Source organism: Garra rufa, chromosome 14 (genome assembly GCF_049309525.1).
Source record: "Garra rufa chromosome 14, GarRuf1.0, whole genome shotgun sequence".
Lineage (NCBI taxonomy): Eukaryota > Metazoa > Chordata > Actinopteri > Cypriniformes > Cyprinidae > Garra > Garra rufa.
Window position 1 is genome coordinate 11,628,045 of NC_133374.1, and position 25,260 is coordinate 11,653,304.

At 34.0% G+C, this 25,260-nt stretch overlaps 1 protein-coding gene across 1 annotated transcript in view; it reads right to left on the reverse strand.

Annotated features, from left to right (window-relative positions):
• The window catches only part of egfem1 (EGF-like and EMI domain containing 1), a 74,430-nt gene that overhangs the window by 41,477 nt on the left and 7,693 nt on the right, over positions 1-25,260 (reverse strand). The window contains exons 5-10 of the mRNA XM_073817800.1: positions 12,354-12,476; positions 6,264-6,386; positions 3,395-3,520; positions 3,144-3,266; positions 1,451-1,573; positions 1,103-1,240 (exon numbers count right to left, since the gene is read on the reverse strand). Coding sequence (XP_073673901.1) covers positions 1,103-1,240; positions 1,451-1,573; positions 3,144-3,266; positions 3,395-3,520; positions 6,264-6,386; positions 12,354-12,476 — 756 coding nt within the window. The remainder of the gene's footprint in view (positions 1-1,102; positions 1,241-1,450; positions 1,574-3,143; positions 3,267-3,394; positions 3,521-6,263; positions 6,387-12,353; positions 12,477-25,260) is intronic.

Here is a 25,260-nt window from a genome sequence, read left to right on the forward strand (position 1 = left end):
ATCTACATTGCCATTCAAAAAGTTGTTTGTGCTCATCAAGGCTGTGTTTTTATTTGATTAAAAATACAGAATAAACAGTAATATTGTGGAAATATTATTGCAATTTAAAAAAAGTGGTTTTCTATTTTAATATTCTTTAGAACAGAATTTATTCCTGTGATACAATGCTCAATTTTCAGCATCATTACTCCAGTCCTTTAGAAATCATTCTAATATGCTGATTTATTATCAATGTTTATGTTTTTAACATACAATGTCAATATTTCTCAGCTTTTATTTATATTTGAACAAAAAGTGGCATGTCCAAAATTATTCATACCCTTTGCCAACTGTCACAGTCTATGGGAAAATCCAAAGTTCTATACCATTCCAAATAGTCCAAGCTGTTCTAAAGCATCCTAATTACCCTGATTCATTGGGAACAGCTGTTTAAAAAAAAAAAAAACTCAACAGGTGAAAAACAGAAGCTCTCTGCTGTTGGTTTGTGGACAGTCATGGCTAAGACAAAGGAGCTCACTGAGGAAAATTTACCAATAAATGCACACTGTTCCTAATTAAATTTAGCAATTAATGCACACTGTTCTATATATTCACTTCCATTCACAAGTTTAAGGTCAGTAAAGTTTTTTTTTTTAAAGAAACGAATACATGAATCTAGCAAAGATGCATTAAACCGAACAAAAGTACCAAGTAAAGACACTGATATATATCTTAAGTAGCACAGGTTTATTTGTAGCAATAGTCAAAAATACATTGCCTGGGTCAATATTATCCATTTTTATGACAAACATCACTAGGATATTAAGTAAAGATGTTTCAAGAAGATATTTTTTGGCAATTTTGTACCGTAAATATATCAAAACTTAATTTTTGTTTAGTAATACGCATTGCCAAGAACTTTATTTGGACAACTTTAAAGGCGATCATCTCAATATTTGGATTTTTTTGCACCCTCAGATTCCAGATTTTCAAATAGTTGTAAAACTTATTTATTCAGCTTTGTAAGCTGATTTCAGATGTATAAATCTCAATTTTAAAGAAATGAACCTTATGACTGGTTTTGTGGTCCAGAGTCACATATAAAAAAAAGTGAGGCTCATACCTATACAGGTTTTGAGGTCCTCAGCGAGCTGGTAACCTTGGTTGCAGGAGCACAGGGGCCCACTGGTAGTGTGCTCACAGCGATGAGAGCAGCCCCCATTGTTTTTCTCACAGCCGTTCACAATCTCCATCTCTATACCTGCAGGATACATCACTCTACATTATTAAGACTTCACTGATTGGTGCATGTCACAAAACACTGGCCAATCAGACTGTTTGGCTCCAGTAAACCAAATCCACATGTTAGTGGAACTACTGAGATAACCTAATAATTATTATTTTCTAAAGTTTTCCACCTTATATTACTCTTTCAGAGCATGTGTTAGTATGTGTGTGTGTTGGTACTCACGGTAGCACTGTTTCCCATCAGCACCCAGCTCGAATCCCGGATTACACACACAACGGAACGATCCCGGCACATTAACACAACCATGAGCACATTTGGCCTGACCAGACACACATTCATCCAAGTCTGGGAGAGGAAATGTTTGGGTAATTAGAAGTTATGACAGTGTAAACTCAGTGTTTGTATTTCACAGTAAACAAATAAACATAATGCATTCAGTCAGGATTCCAGCAATATGAATGCGTGTGTATGTGTGCCTGTGCATGAGTGTGGCAATGTTTGTGTGTGCGCAGCAGGGGTCAGAGTCTCTTCATGGGGTCAGCCGAGGTTGCCTCATAAAGTCTGGACATAAATGAGGTCCAGACAAACATGTGTAGCCACGACTCAGATCAATGGCTTTACACTGGCCTGCACACATAGTAACTAACAGCAGTCTCGTTATTCCAGTAATTTCCTATGTGTGTGTGTGTTTGAGCAGGACAGTAGTAGTAGGACGGGTAGTGGAGGTCAGATTTATGGCACAGCCGAAGAGAGATTTACTGTGGCCAGTGGAACTGCAATGATAAAATAAAATAAAATAATAAAAGAAATTAAACTAAACTAAAAAAAAAAATTAAAATTAAAGTAAACTAAACTAAAATAAAATAAAATAAAAACTAAACTAAACTAACAAAAAATAATAATAATAAAAACTAAAGTAAAATAAAATATAAACGAAAGTAAAATAAAATAACTAGTAAAAAAAATTAATTAATTAAAAAATACAAATAAAAACTAAAGTAAAATAAATAAATAAAAACTAAAATAGAAATGCAAGTAAAATAAAATGAATCCTAAGTTAAATAAAAAATAAAAATAATATAAAATAAAAACTAAATTAAAATAAAACTACATTAACTACAATAAAACATTTTTAAGTAAAATTAAACTAAATAAAATAAAAACTAAAGTAAAATAAAATAACTACTAAAAAATATTTAGAAATTAAAAAAAAAGTAAAATAATTAAATAAAAAATAAAATAGAAATTTAAGTAAAATAAAATGAATCCTAAGTTAAATAAAAAATAAAAATATTACTAAAGTAAAATAAAATAAAACCTAAGTTAAATAAAATAAAAACTAAATTAAAATAAAATTTAATTAAATTAACTACAACAAAAATTTAAGTAAAATTAAACTAAATAAAATAAAAACTAAAGTGAAATAAAATAAAATAAACCTAAGCTAAATAAAAAAATATATAAAATATAAAATAAACTAAACTAAAAAATAAATAAAAATTAAAGTAAACTAAAAAAAACTAAAGTAAAAATAAATAAAAATTAAACTAAACTATAAAATAAAAATAATAAAAAAATAAATAATTAAAGTAAAATGAAATAAAATAAAATAAAACCAAAATAAAATAAACTAAAAAATGAAGTAAAAGAAAAGAAAAACTAAAGAAAAATGAAATAAAAAGTGAAGTAAAATAAAGTGAAATAAAAAGAAGTAAAATAAATTAATAAAACCTAAGTTAAATAAAATAACATGAAAACGAAAGTAAAATAAATTAAAGTCAAATAAAAACTAAACTAAACTAAAATAAAATAAATTTCTTCAAGAAACTTCAAGATTTTGTAAACATTTTGAAGATTATTTTAACATTCAAACAATACTTATCTACGAAGAAATCTACATGTCATGCACTCGAACCTTCACATCTCCTGAAGTCAGCTCCCATTTTGAATCCTGATCTGCAGCTGCACTGTGCCTGTCCATTCACATTACTGCAGATTTGAGCACATCCGCCATTATTTTCCTTACAGGGGTCCTTCACTGAGAGAATAACACAGCACATACACACACACACACACACACACACACACACGTATTTACATAACCATCACAATATTACTAGAGTAAAAACTGTTAAAGTCAAAGACAGCGTATGCATGTAAACTCACATTCACAGTGTTTGCCATCTCTTTTCAACTGGTAGTTACTGCGACATTCACACTTGTACTGCTCGTTTCCAAAATCGACACACCTGTGCTCACAGCCGCCATTCTTTATGGAGCAAGAGTTCACCGCTGGAAAAGGGTCACACACACACACACACACACACATGTTGGGTTTACATGTTTTATGGGGACATTCCATAGGCGTAATGGTTTTTATACTGTACAAACCGTACTTTCTATCGCCCTACACCTACCCTACACCTAAACCTAGCCCTCACAGGAGATTGTGCACACTTTTACTTCATCAAAAAAACTCATTGTGCATGATTTATAAGCCTGTTTCCTCATCGGGACCTGAGAAATGTCCCCACAAGGTCAAAATCTACTGGTATTCCTATCCTTGTGGGGACATTTGGTCCCCACAACGTGATGAATACCAGGTACACACACACACACACACACACACACACACACACACACACACACACACACACACACACACAAGCAAGTAAGTATCCACACACATACACTACCAGTCAAAAGTTTTTGAACAGTAAGATTTTTTAAGTTTTTTAAAGAATTGTCTACTGCTCAACAAGCCTGCATTTATTTGTTTCAAAATACAGCAAAATAAGTAACTGTAACATGTAAGATGTTTTTCTATTTGAGATGTTTTTCTTTTGTCTTTCTATTTGAATTGATTTTAAAATGTCATTTATTCCTGTGATCAAAGGTAAATTTTCAACATCATTACTGCAATCTTCAGTGTCACATGATCCTTCAGAAATCAATTCTAACATGCTGATTTGCTAGTATTATCATCAATATTTAAAACAGTTGAGTAAAATATTTTTTCAAGATTCTTCGATGAATAGAAAATTCAAAGATCAGCACTTATCTAAAATAAAAAGCTTTTGTAACATTATACACTATACCATTCGAAAGCCTTTTGGGGGGGGGGGGTTATAGAAATTAATACTTTTATTTAGCAAGGATGCTTTAAATTTATCAAAAGTGACGATTTTTTTGAGCAGACACTCAAAATATTAGATTGATTTCTGAGGGATAATGTGACTGGAGTAATGATGCTAAAAATTTTGCTTTGAAATCAAAGGAATAATTTACATTTTAAATTATATTTACATAGAAAACTGTTATTTTCAACAGTTTGCTGTACTTCAAATCAAATAAATGCAGGCTTGGTGAGCAGAAGAGACTTCTTTAAAAAACATTAAAAATCTTACTGTTTAAAAACTTTTGACTGGTAGTGTATACTACAAGGATAATCCCTCCATAGTAATTGTAGCTTTGCTAAAACCCCTTTGCTGATGATCTTACAACCAGTTTTTTATTTTTTATTTTATTTCAGTTAACGTTAATTTTAATTAAAGTAACTTCAAGGATTAGTTTACTTCCAGAAATGTCCTGATTATTTACTCACCCCCATGTCATCCAAGATGTTCATGTGTTTCTTTTCTCAGTCGAAAAGAAATTAAGAAATTAATCCAGGATTTTTCTCTATATAGTGGACTTCAATGAGGATCAACAGGTTGAAGGTCCAAATTGTAGTTTCAATGCAGCTTCAAAGGGCTCTGCACGATCCCAGCAGAGGAATAAGAGTCTTATCTAGCAAAACAATTGGTCATTTTTCTAAAAAAAAAATAATAATAATAAAAAAAAAAATTACATACTTTTTAACCACGAATACTTGACTTGCACTAGCTGGACTTCACAAATTACATGTAATCACGTTGGAAAGGTCACGCGTGACGTAGGCAGAAGTACCGACCCAGTGTTTAGAAAAGGTGAACGTACAAAGTCAAACGCCCTTTACAAAAAAAAGTAAAACAATGATGTCAGACGATTTTGAACTAGAGTTCACAGACGAAAAACTAACCACGAGTGACCTTTCCAAGATGATTATGTAATGTGTGAAGTCGCATACGCACATCGCAGAGCTAGTGAAAGATGAGCATTTGGGGCTAAAAAGTATATATATTTAATTTTTTTTGAAAATGATAGATCATTTCACTAGAAAAGACCCTTAGTTCTCGACTGGGATTGTGTAGAGCCCTTTGAACCTGCACTGAAACAGCAAATTCAACCTATTGGGTCCCATTGAAGTCGACTATATGGAGAAAAATCCTGGAATGTTTTCCTTAAAACACCTAAATTATTTTTTTGACTGAAGAAAGAAACACATGAAGATCTTGGATGACATGGGGGTGAGTAAATTATCAGGAAATTGTTATTCTGGATGTGAACTAATCATTTAAATGTTTTTATGGTTTTAGTTTTAGCAAATAATAATAACCCTGGTTTGAGCACATGAAAAATCAGAAATCTTGTAATGACAATCTCAGATTTTCTGTTTGGACAGGAAGTAAGCAAAACTTTTATCATGGATGGAAAACATCTCTGAATCAAATCCACTTCAGAGTTTGTATATATATATATATATATATATATATATATATATATATATATATATATAAAGAGAGAGAGAGAGTGTGTTTTGGAAGGTTCTCATTCCTACTCTCTCGCTCTCTGACTGATGATGTTTCCATGTCGTGTCTGAGTTGGCAGATTTACGGAGTCTTAGGGGACAGGTCAGAGCCGCTGTCTCACTGTGATGACATCGCCAGGCCTGTCACAGTGTGATGACACATCCAGACTTCAGTAAAACAGGATAAAGGCTGTTTTAGTGTGATGAGATCGGCAGAACCAGAGCTCTCTTGCTGAGTTTTAGGCAGCCTGCTGTTGAATGCATGACTACAGGTGATACACAGATGCCACTCAAGACTGAGAAAGAGAGACTTCTCCATGATGCACATGTGTTTGTTAGTATACATGCATGTTATAGAGATCTTACCTATGCATGTGCGAGCATCAGCATGTATGCGGAAACCCTCACTGCACTCACAGTGGTACGAACCGAGTGTGTTCACACACGTCTGCTGGCAACCGCCATTCAGCTCCTTACACTCGTCACTATCTGTGGGGACAACATGCAACAAATGAGACATGGTCTACCTCCATCAGGGTGACACATTTGGCCACCACCCTTTCTTTCTTTAAATTAAATTAAATTAAATTAGTTAAATATATTAATTTATTTGTATTTATATCTTTAAAGTGGCTTAATTATGTATGTCTTTAATTTTATTTATGTATTTATGTATTTAAATTTAAAGTTCAAAATGGTAAGATAAAAAATACAAAATAGTAAAAATAATTTTAAAACAATAAAAAATGTTAATTCCTGCTTTTGGTATCATATGGTAAAATTACATGATATTGATATATACCATGGTACAAAATGCCCACCTTATTTATACATCATGGTATTTACATGGTATTCCTAGGTACTTCTGATATCAAATATGTGACGATGGACCACAAAACCAGTTATATGTTTTTTAAAACTGAGATTTATACCTCATCTGAAAGCTTAATAAATAAGCTTTCCATTGAAGTATGGTTAATATTTGGCTGTGATACAACTATTTAAGAATCTGTAATCTGAGGGTGGAAAAAATCTAAATATTGAGAAAATCGCCTTTAAAGTTGTCCAAATGTATATTACTAATCAAAAATTATGTTTTAATATATTTACGATAGGAAATTTACAAAATATCTTCATTAAACATGATCTTAATATCCTAATGAGTTTTTGCATAAAAGAAAAATAATAATTTTGACCCATACAATGTATTTTTGGCTATTGCTACAAATATACCAGTGCTACTTAAGACTGGTTTTGTGGTCCGGGGTCACATATATGTCTGAAGAATTGAAACATTGCATGAAACATTGTGTTTAATACATAGATGCCATAAATAGATGCCATAAATAGTAAATGTCAAGCTGTCACTATGAGGAATGTGCTTAAAAACAGGAGATTAATGGTGACCAACCATGTTTCAAGCCATCCACTTCTTGACAGTTTTAACAGATGTTTGCTTTAAAAGCTTATTGGTGGACATAAAAGAAGCCTCAGTTAATGTTTGAGGGGAAAAGTGTATAGATTTGCGTTATAAATGGGTCTTTACTGGACAAATGTTAATATATCATATACAATGAGGAATAAAATCATTTGATACCCTGCTGATTTTGTATGTTTGCCCACTGACAAAGAAATTATCAGTCTATAATTTTAATTGTAGGTTTATTTGAACAATGAGAGACAGAATAATAACAAAAAATCCAGAAAAATGCATTTCAAAAAAGTTATGAATTGATTTGCATTTTAAAGAGTGAAATAAGTATTTGACCCCTTCGCAAAACATGACTTAGTACTTGGTGGCAAAACCCTTGTTGGCAATCACAGAGGTCAGATGTTTCTTGTAGTTGGCCACCAGGTTTGTACACATCTCAGGAGGGATTTTGTCCCACTTCTCTTTGCAGATCCCCTTAAAAGTCATTAAGGTTTCGATGCTAACATTTGGCAACTCGAACGTTCAGCTCCCTCCACAGATTTTCTATGGGATTAAGGTCTGGAGACCGGATAGGCCACTCCAGGACCTTAATGTGCTTCTTCTTGAGCCACTCGTTTGTTGCCTTAGCCGTGTGTTTTGGGTCATTGTCTGGAATACCCATCTACAACGTATTTTCAATGCCTTGGCTGAGGGAAGGAGGTTCTCACCCAGGATTTGATGGTACATGGCCCTGTCCATTGTCCCTTTGATGCGGTGCAGTTGTCCTGTCCCCTTAGCAGAAAAAAAACCCCTAAAGCATAATGTTTCCACCTCCATGTTTGACAGTGGGGATGGTGTTCTTGGGGTCATATGGAGCATTCTTCCTCCTCCAAACACTATGAATTAAGTTGATACCAAAGAGCTTGATTTTGGTCTCATCTGACCACAACATTTTCACCTAGTTCTCCTCTAGAATCATTCAGACGCATTTTGGCAAACTTCAGTGTACATGTGCTTTCTTGAGCAGGGCCTTGTGTAGGTCTACAATCTTGTCCCTGACATCCTTGGACAGCTCTTTGGTCTTGGCCATGGTGGAGAGTTTGGAATCTGATTGAATGATTGCTTCTGTGGACAAGTTTCTTTTATACAGGTAACAAGCTGAGATTACGAGCACTCGTTTTAAGAGAGTGCTCCTAATATCAGCTCCTTACCTGTATAAAAGACACCTGGGAGCTAGAAATCTTGCTGATTGATAGGGGATCAAATACTTATTTCACTCATTAAAATGCAAATCAATTTATAACTTTTTTGAAATTCATTTTTCTGGATTTTTTTGTTGTTATTCTGTCTCTGACTGTTCAAATAAACCTACTATTAGACTGATCATTATCACATATAATGATAGACTGATCACATATAAAATCAGCGAGGATCAAATAATTGTTTTCCTCACTGTATATGTGCTTATGACATAAAAAAAACTTAATCTGTTAAAATACAGATTTGATGTCATTGCAAATTTCCTATAATAAATTCTCACTTTCAGAATACTATAACTAATATATAAACAGAATTTTTTTAAATGAAAATTCTAAAGTCTAAAATGCCAAACTTACAGAATTCTCAGATAAATCTGTAATGTTCTAGAACCTGAGAGTATTTAGGTACATTACATCTGCTGCATCTGTGCATTCACATTCATTCTGCTTTGCCAAAGAGCTCAGTCCAAAATCAACATAACACAATATTATTGGGAGCTATTGCAAATGTTCAAAAGCAAGCAATATTGTAGCCATTAAGATCATTTACAATTTCCTCAGTGTTACATGGGTTTTGTCAAACTCATGTCATGGGATGTATGCAGTCAGCTATGTGGGTCAAGCGCTTTAACATACAGCCTGCCCTGTGACTGGATTATTGAATACAGTTCATTAGCACTAATTAACCCTTTTGACCCTAAAGAAATCAATTACAGTCGTCTGACAATTTCCCACAAATCTAGAGCAGCCACAACTGAGAGACATTTATTCACTTCATGTTACAAGAAACACAACTCAAAGCCTATCTAACTTCATTACCCTGTTAAACGTCACTGAGAATTTACAATAAATTAGTGCTTACTAAGGGTAGTAAGCACGATTAACCACTAAAAATGTGTCAACCAGTAGAGATTTTGGACTATAGTCTCTATCGCGTTTAAACACTCAGGTGACATTGCTGTGCTACATGGTCACGAAAACTGTGTTTTTGAGCATTGTGGTTTTAGAAAATGATTTTAAGTTGTTGAAACGCAATCATCAGCAAAAGAGAACTCATTTCGTTATATGCGTGCGCTGTCTGAGACTGGTTCTGAATGCTTTCAGAGAGGCACGAGCGTGTGAAGACAGTGCTTATAAAGCGTGGGAGTATTTTTGCCACTTTATAGGCATTCAACTGTTAAATACACACACTTTTATGTGTCAAAATGCCATCTTTGCAAGTATCCTCGTAAACACAGTAATTTAGGCATTAAGTGAAAGCAAACAGCTGAGAATAAAAACACATGTGTAACAGTATACTGGATCCGGACAGCTCTTAAAGTGACAGCTGTCTAATATTACTGCTGTTTGTCATTCATGTTAATCAAACAACAAACGAAAGAAAATCTCCCAATGCTCTTAACTAAATCACTTTTGTAACTTAAAGGAGAACTCCGGTGTGATATTGACCTAAAGTGTATTGAATCATGATACCGAGTGTGAACGTACCTTGCATATTTCATCTCGGTTTGTGTCCAGCTGTCCGAAATCTGGGGTCAGTTAGCCGACGCTCACAACAGCTTGTCAATGAAAGTCAATCGGGCATCGAAGGAGCCATGTAAATAAATCACTGTTTTACGCCATTTACGAGGCACAAAGTAGCTCCACACTTCATCGGTAGACTTCCTAGGGCCCTGACATTTAAAACGAGACATTGAGAACTCAGAAAAAGCACCGGTAGTTTATTTACAAGAAGATTTATACAGACATCTTCCACCAGGAACAGAGCAGTCGCCGCCATCTTAAATGTAGTCACGATAAGTCGAGTGTCGAGCACGAAGGAAACTACAACCTGATACGTTGATAACCTGATAAATTCATTGGTGCTCCACACTCGATTTATCGTGACTACATTTAAGATGGCGGCGACTGCTCTGTTCCTGGTGGAAGATGTCTGTATAAATCTTCTTGTAAATAAACTACCGGTACTTTTTCTGAGTTCTCAATGTCTCGTTTTAAATGTCAGGGCCCTAGGAAGTCTACCGATGAAGTGTGGAGCTACTTTGTGCCTCGTAAATGGCGTAAAACAGTGATTTATTTACATGGCTCCTTCGATGCCCGATTGACTTTCATTGACAACCTGTTGTGAGCATCGGCTAACTGACCCCAGATTTCGGACAGCTGGACACAAACCGAGATGAAATATGCAAGGTACGTTCACACTCGGTATCATGATTCAATACACTTTAGGTCAATATCACACCGGAGTTCTCCTTTAAATAAGAAAAAATGTGACCCTGGACTACAAAACCAGTCTTAAGTAGCACTGGTATATTTGTAGCAATAGCCAAAAATACACTGTATTGTACTTTTATGCCAAAAATCATTAGGATATTAAGTAAAGATCATGTTCCATGAAAATATTTAGTAAATTTCTTACCGTAAATAAATCAAAACTTATTTTTTGGTTTAGTAATATGCATTGCAAAGAACTTTTGGACAACTTTAAAGGCGATTTTCTCAATATTATTATTTTTTGCAGATTTCAAATAGCTGTATCTCGGCCAAATATTGTCCAAACAAACCATGCATCAAAGGAAAGCTTATTTATTCAGATTTCAGATGATTTATAAATCTCAATTATTTTATTAGTAAATACTGTATATATTTACTTTACACAGTGAAGAATATGCAGTGTTTGATTACTTTATTACAATGTATGTAGCATTTCTTATTTTTTGTTCTACTGTAGTTTTTTGTCCTTTTGCTTGTAACAGTTTCTCTTTTTTTCAATCAGTCACTGTTTACTCATCTTTAGTGAGCTTTTTTTTTAATTTAGGCTAGTATTATTTTTTTTGTGACATTGACAGTGGTGACAAGAATTATGACATTTCTATGGTATGAAATTAAAGACCTTATTTAAAGCAAAAATAGCTATATCATGATATATATACTGTTACTCTGAAATAAAATTATTCGTATTGTGATGTAAGATTTTGGCCATATCGCCCAACCCTACTGGATACTAGTGGAAATCATCTAAAAAACCTCTCTTTTAATTCAAACTATTCCATGTAAGTACCCTTTTTATAGTTTGCCAATGCAAATTATTCAAGTGAAAAAATATTTTAAAAAATTTAAGCTAACTTGTTCATCAGAATTACTGTTAAATCTTGCCAATGTTATACAGGATAGTTTCTCCTCTCTTTATTTTCTTTTCCTTACTCTCATTAAATCTTATCATTATTTATTGACAACAACCCAAAACCACCACGTCACTCTATTTTCTCTCCCATACACCTGTTTCCTCACCTGTAGCCTTTCAGCCCAGAAGGACTTGAGACAACAGGCCAGATCATCATTCCCACACCTACACACTAACAGCTGAGATAGACACAGATGTAAAACAGTCTCTCTCAGCGCATTCAGGAACTACAGCCCACACAAAGCCCATCATACATCCTTCTTGATCTCACGATGAAACCAGGCAAAGCTAAAAGTCTCAAACAAGCTTCAGAATCAGGATGGAAAAGGTGAATTCTGGATATCATTACCAGAGAGCATTAAAAACCACTCTCACTTATGATCATGACAGTTTAAAACATTAATACTAGATCTGGTCATAAATGTGTCAATGTATAATGGAGAATATACAGTATTACACAGCTATGATTTATTGTGCTGCTGCTCATAGATATTAATAATTAGGGCTCCCAAATATTAGTTTTAAAACAAAAACTGATTATAAAGAGGTTAAATGACTTCAGAAAGATGATATAAACTCAACGGATGTGAGTGTTCACTCACCTTGGCAGGATTTTCCATCAGCTCCAAGTTTCATGCCATCGGGACACCGGCAGTAAAAACTGCCAATAGTATTACAGCATGAGCCTTCACATCCGCCTTTACTGTCCGCACACTCATTTATATCTGAAAATACAAGAAAGAAAGAAAGAAAGAAAAGCACTGAGCATCCATATAGACTATAATAAACGTGGTTGGAAACCTAAGAAAAAAATAACAAGAACAGTAACAATAAACCTATTGATTTGAGTTGTGGTCATTTTTTCACTGAAAAACATGTACATGCTTCAAATTCAAACCAAAGCTTTTATATAATTTTGATTTAAAATGCACCCATTTTTAAATAAACAATGCACTATATGTGATGTTATCTGATGCCCATTTAGTTCTAATATTTTACTTCACCATCCACCTGGAAAATCATTACATTCTATTATATGAATAGTTTCTTTCTTCCAGCATGATGTTTAAATACAGAAAGGCTTTCTGTAATAACGTTTCCAGTCTGATTAAACAGGACATTTTGCAGTCATTTTAACATGCATGCGAAATGTCATCACATAGACATAAACAAATGGACCACACAAACAAACACACACCAGCGCACAGACTCAAGTAATAAGTCCAAGATGCTCCAAACAAATGCCTTCTGCTCAACCGGTTCTCATCGAGGACACACATACACTCAAGATGGCATTGAAACAATGAAAGCATGCCACAAAATAGGTAAAAAGGTATTATTTAAACAATAAATATTTAATAATGTGTTTTTCTGTAAAGCCTCAGAAACCAAGGATGGGTCGCCATAGCAAAAATCCAGGCCACACCCACACTTAGTTTCTAAGGCAACACAGCATCACCAGATCAACTCCACATCGGACTACTTAATAATATAAACATTATATAGAGTTGAAGTCAAAAGTTTACATACACCTCGCTGAATCTGCAAAATGTTAAAATTATGTTAAAAATGCATGTTATTTTTTTTAGTACTGACCTGAATAAGATATTTCACAAAAAAGACGTTTACATTTAGTCCACATAAGAAAACAATAGTTGAATTTATAAAAATTATCCTGTTCAAAAGTTTGCATACACTTGATTCTTAATACCGTGTTGTTACCTGAATGATCCACAGCTGTTTTTTTGTTTGTTTGTTTGTTTGTTTAGTGACAGTTGTTCATGAGTTCCTTGTTTGTCCTGAACAGTTAAACCGCCCGCTGTTTTTAAGATAAAAATTATTTGGTGCTTCAGCATTTTTGTGTATTCGAACCTTTTCCAACAAGGACTGCATGATCATGTGATCCATCTTTTAACAATGAGGACAACTGAGGGACTCATATGCAACTATTACAGAAGGTTCAAACACTCACTAATGCTTCAGAAGGAAACAAAATTAGAAAAATGTACACAGGGTTTCTACAGATATGATCAAGTGAAATTTAAGACTTTTTAAGTTCTTTTTAATACCACCTTATTTAAAATTTAAGGCCTGTAAAGGAAATACACATTATATTACATAAATACAGTATATGTAATATTTAATGTGTTTAATGTAAAACGAAAACTAAATTTCAAAACAAAAATGTCATTAATGATATTTATTTTCATATCAGCACAAAAATATTTCCATAAGCAATATTTTCATCAGTGTTTAACTTTTACATATTTAAATCAGCATATTTTTTTTTTTTACTTTTATAAAGGCCTATTTTTTTTTTTTTTTTTTTCATTTCAAATTATTACAATTCAACAAATTCTATAGGGCTGTTACCAGGCAGATTAAATAATTTACACTGCAAAATTACAAGTGCGATAAATAATATAATAAGATTAATGTTTTAAATACATTTATGAATTTACAAACAAGAAATGTTTGGAGTCATTAGGTCCGTCAGACTGAAGATATTTTAGCGGGAATGTGACCAAAAATATAAGACCCATCGAATCTGAATTTAAGACATTTTAAGACTTTTTAAGGCCTTTTATTAGTAAAAAAACACATTATTTAAGACATTTTAAGACTTTTTAAGGACCCGCAGACACCCTGTGTACACATTTTCTTTCTGTTCAAAAGTTTTCACACCCCACTCTTAATGCATCATGTTTCCTTCTGAAGCATCAGTGTGCATTTGAACTGCAAATGGAAAGACTGGTTTTAATGTAATTGAAGTAATTTAATGTGTAGTGTAATATTTAAACATTCTGTCATCATGTATGTCTTTTAAAGAGCTTTCTGAACTTCTGTATATTGTATGCCATACAGAATTCTGTTCACATGGAATGTATTTAGCATCGTTTTTATTCTTTTTCCATAGTTTTTCTATGTAAATACACTAGATGGACAAATTTAGCAGAGTCTGCATCTTTTGCAGAGTCTTGTGTATTAACAGCATTCTAAAAATATAGATTTCTACATTTTTAATTTTCAATTTTTCAGATAATTAACAGAACATTGTAGCTCAACTTCCATTCAATAAATCGCAATAAGCTTTGTGCTTGTTACTTCTGATAAGAAACAAAGTCTCAGATCTCAAATTCCGTCAAGTTCAAATCCTCACTGATGCTTCAGAAAGGAAAACGATGCATTAAGAGCCAGGTGTGTAGACATTTTAAGACTTTTTAAGGACCAGCGGACACCCTGTGTACACATCTTCTTTCTGTTCAAAAGTTTTCACACCCCGCTCTTAATGCTTTCCTTCTGAAGCATCAGTGAGCTTTTGAACCTTCTGTAATAGTTGCATATGAGTCCCTCAGTTGTCCTTGGCGTGAAAAGATGGATCTTAAAATCATACAGTCATTGTTGGAAATGGTTTAAATACACAAAAATGCTAAAAACCTAAGAATTTGTGGGACATGAAGGACTTTTCTGAAGAACAGCGGGCAGTTTTCCTTTTGTGGACGATATGTAATAATCTTTTATGTGAAATATCTTATTCGGGTCAGTAGAAAATAAAAAATAACATATGTTTTGTATGATCCCTCTTATTTTAGTCAAATAATTAACATTTTGCACATTCTGTATGTAAACTTGTATGACTTCAACTGTATATTATTTATAAATATTTTTTCCACATGAGGACATTCTCAGATTCCCAAAGTGTCAGGATTATCTTAATTTGTCCCTCATCTTGTGGAGTCATGTCTCCCTAACAACATTTAACTCTATGGCACATAACTGACCTTGAGCAAACATCCCATAATAATACAGAGTGCTGACAACATCTTTCCTGTGGAAAGACAAGAACAGATTTACAGATGTACTGAGAAGTTACGCACTCTATCTGTGGTTATTCCATCAGAGAGCTCTAACAGGAAGTCAAAGCAGGATGAAATAATTTATTATTATTAGTTTCATTCAGAGACATTTTTTCTGGGTTACTCTGAACAGCACGTTCATTTGATCTGACATAGGAGACGGAGGAAATACTTTAAATGTCTTTCAGTATCTAAGTGTCTAAGTGTTTAAGACAGACAGAAGAGTGAGAAATAGACAAAAGCAGAGTGCAAAACCATCTACAACCGCAAAAACAGATCAAGATGTCTTTGAGTTTACCATCTGTGCTGTGGTTCTGAGGTAAACAGAGGCTTTATACTCATTCAAACTCACTAAAATAGGTTTGCAGCATCATGAAGGTGACTAAAGGACGACAATCTTTTTTTTTTTTTTTTTGGTTGAACTGTCTCTTTAAGTGATTTCACAAAACTAGAATGTGCCTCCAGTGGCTGAAATGGTTGTTGATAAGGACTTACACTGAAGTACATGCACAAATACATCTGAGAATAAACATCAACTCCGCCATCTGTTTAGCTTGTTTAGCCCCACGTCGTACACTTTGTGATTATTCTTCTTGTCATTTTAAATCTTTCTACATCTAAACCCGTTTTGTATCCAACCTCTGTCATTAATCTTCCTCTGGCAACAAGGAACAGGAATGAGATAGAACGATAAAAAACATTTAGAAATAAATCAACAACAAACAACAGGAAATGAACTGCAAATGGAAAGACTGGTTTTAATGAAGTTGAACTAATTCAGTTTGTGTAGTGTAATATTTAAACATTCTGTCATCATTTATCTCTTTTAAAGAACTTTCTGTAGAACTTCTGTATATTGTATGCCAGACAGAATTCTGTTCACATGGAATGTGTTTAGCATTGTTTTTATTTTTTTCATAGTTTTTCTAAGTAAAAATGCACTAGATGGACAAATTTTACTGGTGAGCTTGCATCTTGCATCTTTTGCAGTCTCGTGTATTAACAGCATTCTAAAAATATAGATTCCTACATTTTAATTCTCATTTTTACTAAACCATATAGATTCTTAAATCCCAAGTCTGTTTTCAGATAATTAACGGAACATTGTAGCTCAACTTCCATTCAATAAATTGCAATAAGCTTTGTGCTTTGTTACTTCTGATATGAAACAAAGTCTCAGATTTCAAATTCTGTCAAGTTCAAATGCTCACTGATGCTTAAGAAAGAAAAACAATGCATTAAGAGCCAGGTGTGTAAACTTTTGAAGGGAATGAGGATGTGTAAATTTTTCTTATTTTGCCCAAATATCATATTTTTTATCATTCACATTTATTAATGCCCTTTAGAATCTACAGAAGATATGTATATGTTCTCCAGAAGAAAAAAAGAAGTTAAATTTATCCTGATCTTCAAATTCAAAAAGTTTTCTGCCCACTGTTCTTGAGAAAAATCCTTCAGATTCCACACATTCTTTGGTTTTTCAGCATTTTTGTGTATTCAAACCTTTTCCAACAAGGACTGTATGATCTTGAGATCCATCTTTTCACACTGAGGACAGCTGAGGGACTCATGTGCAACTATTACAGAAGGTTTAAACACTCACTAATGCTTCAGAAGTAAAAAAAAAAAAAATAGAAAAATTTACACATCTTCATTCTGTTCAAAAGTTTTCACACCCCACTCTTAATGCATTGTGTTTCTTTTTGAAGCATCAGTGAGTGTTTCAACCTTCTGTAATAGTTGCATATGAGTCCCTCAGTTGTCCTCAGTGTGAAAAGATGGATCTCAAAATCATATAGTCATTGTTGGAAAGGGTTGAAATACACAAAAATGCTGAAAAAAAAAAATTAATTTGTGGGACCTGAAGGATTTTTCTGAAGAACAGCGGGCAGTTTAACTGTTCAGGACAACTACCACTAAACAAAAAAAAAAAAAAAAACACAGCTGTGGATCATTAAGGTAACAACACAGTATTAAGAATCAAGTGTATGTAAACTTTTGAACAGGGTCATTTTTAAACATCCAAATAAAAATAACATGGATTTTGTATGATCCCTCTTATATTTTGGTAAAATAATTAACATTTTGCAGATTCTGATAGGTGTATGTAAACTTTTGACATATAAAAAACACATTTTACACTTATTTCCATTCAAATATTAAGAAGTGTTACATACTAACTGATGGCCATAAGTTCTGGGCCAGAGCAGAGCGGAAATCTAATGACCGTAGCTACCTTTCTTGGCAATGCAGCTCGCCTGATGCATTCTACAGACGACAACTGACAAGACCTCACAAGGTCCCTACACAGTCTTTTCCCTTCAGAAGTGGAAAAGAGGATTATTGTCACAATTTGACCTTTTAATTTAAGGTATAAAATCTTACTCCTTACTGTAGGTCCTAGATTTTAAATGCACTAATGAGTCTCAAAGGAAACGTAATGCAATAAAAACTGGGTATTTTCATTCTCCTGCATTCCTTTTCCCAATATATGGTAAAGTCGTTTGGTTATCTCTCAGGATTATAAATGCTTTGAGGAAAAGCAGCAGTATCTCAGGAATATCCCCTGTCTTTTCACTGGGAGATCTTCTTTAATGGTTTAGACAGGAGTTACAAAACGTTAGAAACTTTAAGTTGCGTGCCCTTTCAGAGAAGATAGTTTTGTGTACCCAGCTGCTTTTTCTGCCTATCTCTCAGCGTGTAGAGGCACGTGTCTTCTGTTGTATAGAGATCCCACAGATCGCTGTACTTGGCTCTGTATTATCCTACATAAACACACATATTCAATCCAGGCCTCGCTTTCAAGCATGACTGCTTTTCAACCAGGAAAGGAATGTAAAACATCTGGGAAGCATTTGCACATTAATTACCTGTTTCCACAATTAACAGATGATCTGTATGCAGCTACCTAAAGGATGTTTCCATATTTGATTAAATATTAAGTTAGAGGTGTCTCAATGAAAGAAACTAATTATGAATAAAAAAAAAAACAGCCACAAATTACTAAATGGTTGGTTATCAAATGAAGATTCACAAACTATACAGTCATGACTGTGTGTCAAGACTTAGGGCCCTATGATTTCCATGATGCTAAAAACGCAAACGGAATCACGGAATCCAGTCAAAAAAATGGAACTCGCTGTATTACGCCAAATGTTACGGAATTTGCCAAATTTTGGTTTAATAAATCAAATGTATGTCAGAACACTTTAAATCAAAACGCTACATGGACTAGTGTCTGTAAATATTAAGCCCCAAAATACTATTTAAATATGAATCCTGCATGTTTTTTGTGTCTCTGTGTAAATGAAATGCACAGATGTGCAGTTATATAGATACAATAATAACACAACATAATGTCTGGAACTGCTCCGAGAGTCACAGCATTTTACTGTATCTTTTGAGAAAAACTCTACTAGTCATATCAAATAGAAACAGCTCTTCACAGCAATCTGTCAAAATAAAAGTTTGGTTTAACTTGAAGAAACTGTGACAGAAATATATTACTTAATACTATGACGTAACTACTACTACGAATAAAATTATTATAAAAACATTATTTTTAAAGGAATAATTACTAGAAAATACGTAAAATATATTTATGTGAAATAGCCGAACCCGAATACGGTATTCGGAAAGGCACAAATAGCGTGTTTTTTACAAATACTTATTTCAAACAAATATTTAAAAAAAAATTGTATTCGGGAACAAGAAAAACTTTATATTCCATTAGGGGCCATTCACATGTAGTGTCTTTTGCGCGCTCAAGTTCGTTAGTTCAAATGTAGACGCGTGGTATGCGCGCTCATAATGGAAGCGACATGCACGCGGTGCGACGCGCTCGTTTTTTCCAGGCGCGTCCACGCCGCATCTAGATAAAAACATCACAACTTTTCAGAATGCCGCGAGCGCACCGCGGGTCATGTGACAAGAACCAACGAATCAGCTTCTTCCTTTCACGAAAAACATTAAAAGCTTAGCCAAGATGGAGGAACAGCCGGTCATAGCTGTTACAGGGATAACAGTTTTTAGTAGCAGAGCTACTGCAAGCGATTTTTAGTTTTGGAAATCCATTTTTGCTGAAACTTCCGCATCTTCATGGAGAGCGCAGGTCATGGTTGCTTAGCAACGGCAGATGCCACTGGAGCGCAGGCTACAGAGCGCTTTAGAAAGCAGGAGAAAGCGGTGCGCCAAGCGTTTTCCGCACGTTTTAGGCGCGAAATGTAAACGGCCCCTTATATGGCACGTTTAAGTTACTCTGTCTTTTGCAGACAGCAAGATGTAGGCTATCGGCTAGTTAACCTTAGCATAGCTACCCGTCACTCATTATTTTTACGCCTATTTTGAATTTTACTCGAATACAAATACAAATACTTTTCCCACCTAAACAAATACAAATACAGATACAAATACCGGCTGCTTTGCACACCCCTAATATATATATATTATTTTTTTTATCTAAAATCAATTAATTAGAGATGATTTTGATTAATAAAATTCAATGAAACTATTAAAACGGAATCCAGAAAATAGAATTTGGTAAAAATAAAACTGAATTTAAGAAAAATAAATATTTAAATTAGACTTTTAATAAATTGCTGTTAAATTGTGTAGGTTTTATGATTTTGATGATTAGGCATGCTTTTTGATTAATACGTTTTAAACTTTAGAGTCTACAAAAATTTAAGTGAAAAATAAAAAAAATAGGATTTCATAGCGCGCTTAAGACCTAATAAGCTCCCTACCTAAACAACATTTTTGGGAATCATACAGTAGCAGTTTCAACATACACTTAATCTTCAAAATTTGGGGTCAGTTAGTCTCTATGCTCACCCAACCTGCATTTATCTGATCAAAAATACAGTAAAACAGTAATATTGTGAAATATTATTGCAATTAAAATAACTGCAGCCATCACTCCAGTCTTTAGTGACACACTGAGAAATCAGAAATCATTTAATATGCTGATTTGCTGTTCAAGAAACAAATCTTATTATTATCAATGTTGAAAACAGTTTTGCGTCATATTTTAATCTTGGAAACCATGAAACATTTTATTTTTAGGACTGATGAATAAGAAGTTCAAATTAACTTTTTGAGTTGATTTTATATTTTTGAAACATAAATATTTTAGTATAAATTTCTTTTAAAAAACCTTGAATGGTAGAATATAATATATACATAATTAAATATGCAGCAGACTAGATTTTCAGAGGAAATCTCAAAAAGGTCTCCAACTGTGCTCACATTTGCCAAGATACTAAAGTCTGCAATCAAAACTCAATTTCAATATAAATACTATAATATCAAAATTCATTTATAGCTTTCTACTCCTTCTGTATGTTTCAGTTTGTCTTATTTCTGTCTATATTCATGTCTCCTCTAAGGAATTTAGAAGAAACTTCTAAGACAAAGTTGATATTGAAAGCCCCATTTAGTCAAACCATTCATAAGGAATTCAATTTTCCTTTAATAACTCTTATTTTACAACACTAAATATTGAAAGCTGATACTGTATAAAACAGATCTGTAGAATTCCAAAGGGTTTTGTGTTAAAAGCAAAAGAACATTCCGGCACACACACAACGGTTCATGTTTCTTCACAGTGGGATTTGGTTTGTCTGTCTCTCAGCTGAGATCACCTGCAGAGTTGAGATGCTAGATTCATTTTCTTCTCAAGATCTCTTTGGAATAACATTTTAAAGATGCCAGTCTCACTGCATAACTGAGCCCATCGCAACAAAAAAAAGATGTAACCTACTGTTGATCGGCAAACTCACTCCTCACTCACAAGGTTTTCAATGGCAGTAATTTCTTTCCCAGGGTTTTGCTGTTCAATAATCCTTCAAACCGAATTTCCGTTTCAACAGCCCATGTCTGCCAGAGCGTCCTGCAGCAGTGAAGCTCTTGTTCACTTCTGACTAAACCAGCACACGGAGCATGTCAGTAAGAGTTCATTAAACTAAAAGGGATAGCTGTCCTAGATAAGCAAGCTTTTGAATAAGCTGTAATCTATCCAAGGACCTCAATCATAATTTAAAGACCGCTCAAACTATGCACGCATAAACATATTTGCACTGGATCAGAACATGTCATGATTTAGCTCAGAGAAGGTGACTGAACTGAAGGATAAAGACCAGAATGGAACAGTGAGAAAATGGAAAAAAGGGAAAACAATTGACTCTTTCTTAACACTGTAAATACTGTAAATGTTCCGTAAATGTTGGTCTCATTGTGCATGATTGATCCTGACATGTTAGTCTGAAGAAAAATCTTTCATTATAGCTCTTTCCAGCTCTTTTCTGCTGGCATAATCAAAGCCGGGGGGAAAACAATATTGGCTAACAAGTGCTTTTACAATTACATAAGAACAAGAGTTGCGCTTTCTAATGCAAAAGTCTTATGCTTAAAGGGATAGTTCACCCAAAAATGTAATTGATTACTTTCATACATTTAAAAACAATGACCCCATTCAAAAGTTTACATACACTTGATTCCTAATAATGTGTTGTTACCTGAAAGATCCACAGCTGTGTGGTTTTTTTGGTGATAGTTGTTCATAAGTCCCCTGTTTGTCCAGAACAGCTAAACTTCTTTGTTTTTTCTGCATTTTTGTGTATTTGAACTCTTTCCAAACAATGACTGTATAATTTTGAGATCCATCTTTTCACATTGAACTATTACAGAAGGTTCAAACCCTCACTGATGATCCAGAAGGAAACATAATGCATTAAGAGACAGAATTTGAAGATCAAGGTTAAATGTACCTTATTTATTTTGTCTTCTGGGAAACATGTAAGTATCTTCTGAAGCTTCTGAAGGGCAGTACAAAATATGTAAGAAAAAATAAATAAATAAAATAAAGTAAATAAATAAAAAATGTGATATTTAGCTAGGCAAAATAGGAAAAATTTACACATCTTCATTCTGTTCAAAAGTTTACACCCCCAGCTCTTCTGAAGCATCAGTGAGCATCTAACCCTCAGTCAAAAATTCAAATACACAAAAATTGATGAAAAACCAAAGAATCTGTGGAACCTGAATTTTTTTTCTGAAGGACAGCAGGCAGTTTAACTGTTCAGGATAATCAAGGGATTCATGAACAACTTTTACTAAACAAAAAAAAAAAAAAAGCCACAGCAGTGGATCATTCGGGTAACAACACAGTATTAAGAATCAAGTGTATGTAAACTTTTGAACAGTGTCAATTTTATAAATTCAGCTATTATTTTCTCTTGTGGAATATTATAAACATAATTCATGTCAAATATCTTATTCAGGTCAGTACTAAATAAAAAATAACATGTCATTTGTATGAACCCATCTTATTTTAGTAAAATAATGAACACAGCTGTATGTAAACTTTTAACTTCAACTGTAATATATAGAGTTATAGTCTGTGTGTCTTAATTCAAAGAATGTAAGAAAAGCGACCCAGTTAAAAGGGGTGCCTAAATGAGCTGTTTGAGGATCGAGACCTCTTGAACCCCTCAATACACTGCAGTATTCCAATAAAGTATGTTGAGTCAGGACGCTCCATGGGGTTGTAACTCTTATTTCCACTACAGGGCAAACAAGACGGGGGGAAAGGAAACCCTCAGGCAAACTGACTCAAGCAGACTCAGTGCACACAGACACATCTTTAAACACTGTCTGCTTAGCACATATTGTAAACCCGTAAACAAGGAAGTTGCAGTAATGGACAGTGAAGAGCTTGTTTCCCACGAGTCTCTACCATCACAACAGGAAAACACTGCTGTTTGGTAGAACGACATAGTTCTATTAAACAGTAGAATGACTAATTTCACATGTGTACTTTAGAGATTTTAGACCTGAATTACACCTCAGATTGTGCGCATTTGCTATTAATTTCATGAATTATTAAAGAGCATGAGTGAAAATAAATACCTCTAAGGCACAGATTTGTGTTTACATATGCAAGAACAGTGATGAAAAACATGTTCTTAACCCTCAAGTTGTGTTCTGGTCATTTTGACCCAGAGAGGATTTTCCGAAAATGCTAGTTAATGTTTTGCTTTGGACTTTACCTTTACTGACTTTGCTCACACAGAGTAGAACAGTAAATTCTTTGTACTTTTGGGTAATTTTTTCCCCGTCTTGTTAAACTTGTGGTGTTTCTGATTAAAAAATTGTTTATAAAAGGGGTGTGCGATATTTATCGTTTGTGATACTATTGTGACTGTTTTTTAATGCCAGCTCAAATTATCGAGTATATTTGCCAAAAAAAAAAGTCTTGAAAGTCCAAAAGCATTTACTGCGTGATGAAGCCTATTGGAATGCAGTTAAAATAGGAGTGACACGATAAAATCGATTTGTGGATCGATTCTGCGATCTTCAAAATGCATCACAATTCTCTTTAAAATCAGTTCTGAGCAGTGTTGACAAGTCAGCTCCTGGTCACAATCCACTTTGACTGTATGGAAAAAAGCAGTATGAACAACCTGCCTTCATTTTTGTTCCACAGGAGAACATAAGTCATACAGGTTTGGAACAACATGAAGGTGAGTAAACTATTTATTTAAATTTTCGTATTATTCATTCTCTGTACAGTATTCCCAGCATTTTCTCTGAGAACTGAGAGGTGACCAGTGGCCATTAAACACAGCAAATCAGTCCAACAGGAAAGGCCAGCTGAGCTACAGCATGTCCTGCCTGAGCTACAGTGGCAGCAATATGTCTACTGAAAGAGAGCACTGTAAAAACATTCTTCCACAAGCACATATACACAGACCCTGAGTCAAATGAGCTTAATAGGTTTACCAGTCCAACATGGAAAAGACATTTTTCATCACGGTCGTTTCACCACCGCACTGTTTAGCCATCAGCTTTCTGCGTTATGGACTGGCAGTAGAAAATTTTAATTTTAGAAACTCTGAGAAAGCATTTTTGGAGCACAAACTACCATCTCAGCATAAAACCGCAGGAGGAAAGCTCCTTTAGACAGAGAGCACACAAAAAAATCTGACTAAACTTAAAGGTTTACTATTAAGACAAGAACATGAAATCTCATTCACATACTACTGTGTGTGAGGTGGCTTCAAAGGCTCTTTGTGGTTATATAAGCAAAAACCAAGTGCCTTTTTACAGTGCCTTGCAAAAGTATTCATACCCCTTCATTTTATTCACATTTTGTTTTGTTGCAGCATTATGTTAAACTGCTTTAAATTAGTTTTTCCCCACATCAATTTACACTCCATACACCATAATAATGACAAAGCAAAAACCAGATTTGCTAATTTTACTAATTTATTAAAAATAAAACACTGAAATAAGTGCATTGCATCCTTAACTCAGTACATAGTTGAAGCACCTTTACAGCCTCAAGTCTTTTTGGGTATGATGTGACAAGCTTTGCACATCTGCATTTGGCAATTATCTGCCATTCTTTGCCTCACCTTTTCACCTCTCAAGCTCTGTCAGCTCGGTAGACATTTTCTAGAGTCCTAGTTGTTCCAATCGTCTTCCATTATGGATAATGGAAGCTAAATGCTTCTGTGAAACTTCAAGGCACGGGCAGCAGATTTTTTTCTGAACTCTTCCCTAGATCATTGCCTTAATGCAAGTCTGTCACTGAGCTCTACAGGCAGTTATCTTGACCTCAGGACTTTTTGCTCTGATATGCATTTTCAGC